The sequence below is a fragment of the Nycticebus coucang genome, chromosome 11, assembly GCF_027406575.1.
Source record: "Nycticebus coucang isolate mNycCou1 chromosome 11, mNycCou1.pri, whole genome shotgun sequence".
Lineage (NCBI taxonomy): Eukaryota > Metazoa > Chordata > Mammalia > Primates > Lorisidae > Nycticebus > Nycticebus coucang.
The window spans coordinates 113,656,635-113,659,128 of record NC_069790.1 but is presented as its reverse complement, the minus strand read 5'-3'; the positions used below and the strand labels follow the sequence as shown (position 1 = coordinate 113,659,128).

General features: G+C 41.0%; 1 protein-coding gene across 1 annotated transcript; it reads left to right on the top strand.

Moving 5' to 3' along the window:
* The first annotated feature begins 920 nt into the window (after positions 1-920).
* On the top strand, positions 921-1,864 carry LOC128598246 (olfactory receptor 9A4). The gene is given in 4 exon segments (XM_053608642.1): positions 921-1,191; positions 1,194-1,328; positions 1,331-1,782; positions 1,784-1,864. Coding segments are annotated over 4 exon segments (939 nt in total).
* The last annotated feature ends 630 nt before the right edge of the window (positions 1,865-2,494 follow it).

Sequence of the window (2,494 nt, the reverse complement as noted above, 5' to 3'; positions counted from 1 at the left end):
CCTTGAATATAAGCCCCATAGGGCAGGCATTTTTGTTTGTTCTGTTCATCACTACATTTGTTTAATGTTTAATGAAGAAATGAAATAAACAATTATACATATAATATCATGTAATAACAAGTGCTGTAAGAAAAATGAAGGTCTGTTTTGGGCAGGGGACTGGAAAGAGTCCATTGAAGAGGTGACATTTGAGTAATGGGATAAATAAAGTGAGAGGCAGAGAGTCCAGCATCTAGCAGCTGATGGCCTCAGATCTGTTCCTTGTCTGTGCCAGCTGCTGTCTATTCTTCTTCCCAGAACATTGGAGGGAAAATGAATTAAAGAAAAATGGATTTCTCTGGGAAATTACTCCAAGTTTTAGAGTTCTCATTTGGAAATGTTAACATTCTGTAATATGGAGGTTTTAGAATCTGAGAGCAGCAAGGACGTTGGTCTTTGACTCTCTGCCTCTTTTCTACTGGTCCCAGAGTGGGTCTGTGCACTATTGTTACAGGTAAGAGCTCAGGTTCAAATTCCCATTCTTTGAATATCGTATGAAATGTCTTTATGTCATCTGGTACAGTTAACCCAAGAGAAGGTAGGGCAATCATAGAACTGAAGATTTCTGATGGATTTTATTTCAAAACTGGCCTATGATAAAGGTCTTAATCTCTGCCTTTGGAGAGAAGACACATTCAGTGGGCAAAAAGACACCCTTTCCAGGGAGCCAACTCCACAATGAAGCAGTGGTCTTACTCATAGACTTGGGGTGACAACACTTATCTCCAGCTATGTGCAGAGCATAGTAGCAGGGGCCTGTCACCTGATAATCAGATTGAAAATAGTTCCTTACCCTAATCCTCTGCCTTCTTTCTTGAGAGCAGGACCATGTGGAACGATGCCATCCCTCTGGGTTTCACAAGAAACAAAGCAAAGACTAAATGACAGGTAATCGCTCTAGTGCCACTGAATTCTGCCTTCTTGGCTTCGCTGGGTCCCAAGAACAACACCACATCCTTTTTGCTGTATTCTTCTTATTCTACTTAGTGACATTAATGGGAAACACCATCATCATCGTGATTGTCTATGTTGATAAATATCTACATTCCCCCATGTATTTCTTCTTTGGCCATCTCTCTGTCATGGAAATCCTGATCATCACCACAATCATCCCTGTGATGCTTTGGGGATTGCTGCTCTCTGAGATGCAGACAATGTCTTTGCTTGCATTGCCCAGCTTTTCCTGTATATTTCTGTGGGGACCACAGAGTTTACATTACTTGGAGTGATGGCTATTGACCATTGTGTGGCTATCTGCAACCCTTTGAGGTACAACATCATTATAAAAGCCTCACCTGCATCTGGGTGATAATTGTGACGTGGGTATCTGGCTTCCTTTTTGAAATCTGGCCTGTCTATGCCACATTTCAACTTACATTCTGCAAATCAAATGTGTTAGATCATTTTTACTGTGACAGAGGGCAATTGTTCAAGCTATCCTGTGATGACACCCTCTTCACAGGGTTTATTCTATTTTTAATGGCTATTTTCATTATCATTGGTTTCTTGATCCCTACAATTGTCTCCTACACCTACATCGTCTCCACCATCCTCAAGATTCCCTCAGCCTCTGGAAGGAGGAAAGGCTTCTCCACGTGTGCCTCCCACTTCACCTGTGTCGTGATTGGCTATGGCAGCTGCTTTGTCCTCTATGTGAAGCCCAAACAGACACAGGAAGCGGAGTACAATAAGATAATTTCCCTGTTAGTTTCTGTACTAACCCTTTTCCTGAACCCTTTGGAAATGTCATACTCTTCGGAATGACAAAGTCAAAGAAGCCCTTCGAGATGGAGTGAAAGGCTGCTGTAAACTCCTCAAACATTAGCTTTTCTTTAAGTGAGTCTTAGGCGCTAAGGTTCTCAGTGTGGATTATTCACTAACCTAGAACATCCTAACTCCTGTCTTCCATTATAATCATTATAACAGTCTAATAGTGTGTTCAAATCCCAGTCACACCATGGAAGTAGGTAAAGGCAGGTGAAAATAAAATCTCTTCTTTGCCCAGCAGAATCTCATTGCCTTAGTTTCTGCATGTTTCTACCATTGACCCCCCCCCCCAAAAAAAAAAGCATAATCTTATGTTCTGGGAGTAATTAGAGAAAGTAAACCCATACATTCTTTTTTGGTAAGAATTGTGTTAGCCTGATTTATTTGCATATAACCATTCCCTGAAAATGTAATAACATTTCCTGGGGAAGGAAGAAGAAAGAAGGAAGGTCAAACAGGAGAGGCTCCATATTCAGAGTGCAAAGGTAGAGATGCTCACTTTGGTCCTTCATTGACTGTTGCTCAGTCTTTTCCTATATTTAGTGCAATTGCTTAACAATATAGCCAAATGCATTTCAAATATCCTGAGACTCTTTTTCTGTCTGGTTGCACATCATATCATCCTGGCCCCATTGCTACTGAAGAGTGAGTGTAAGGTTGTTTACATTTTGCCACAAAACCAATCTAG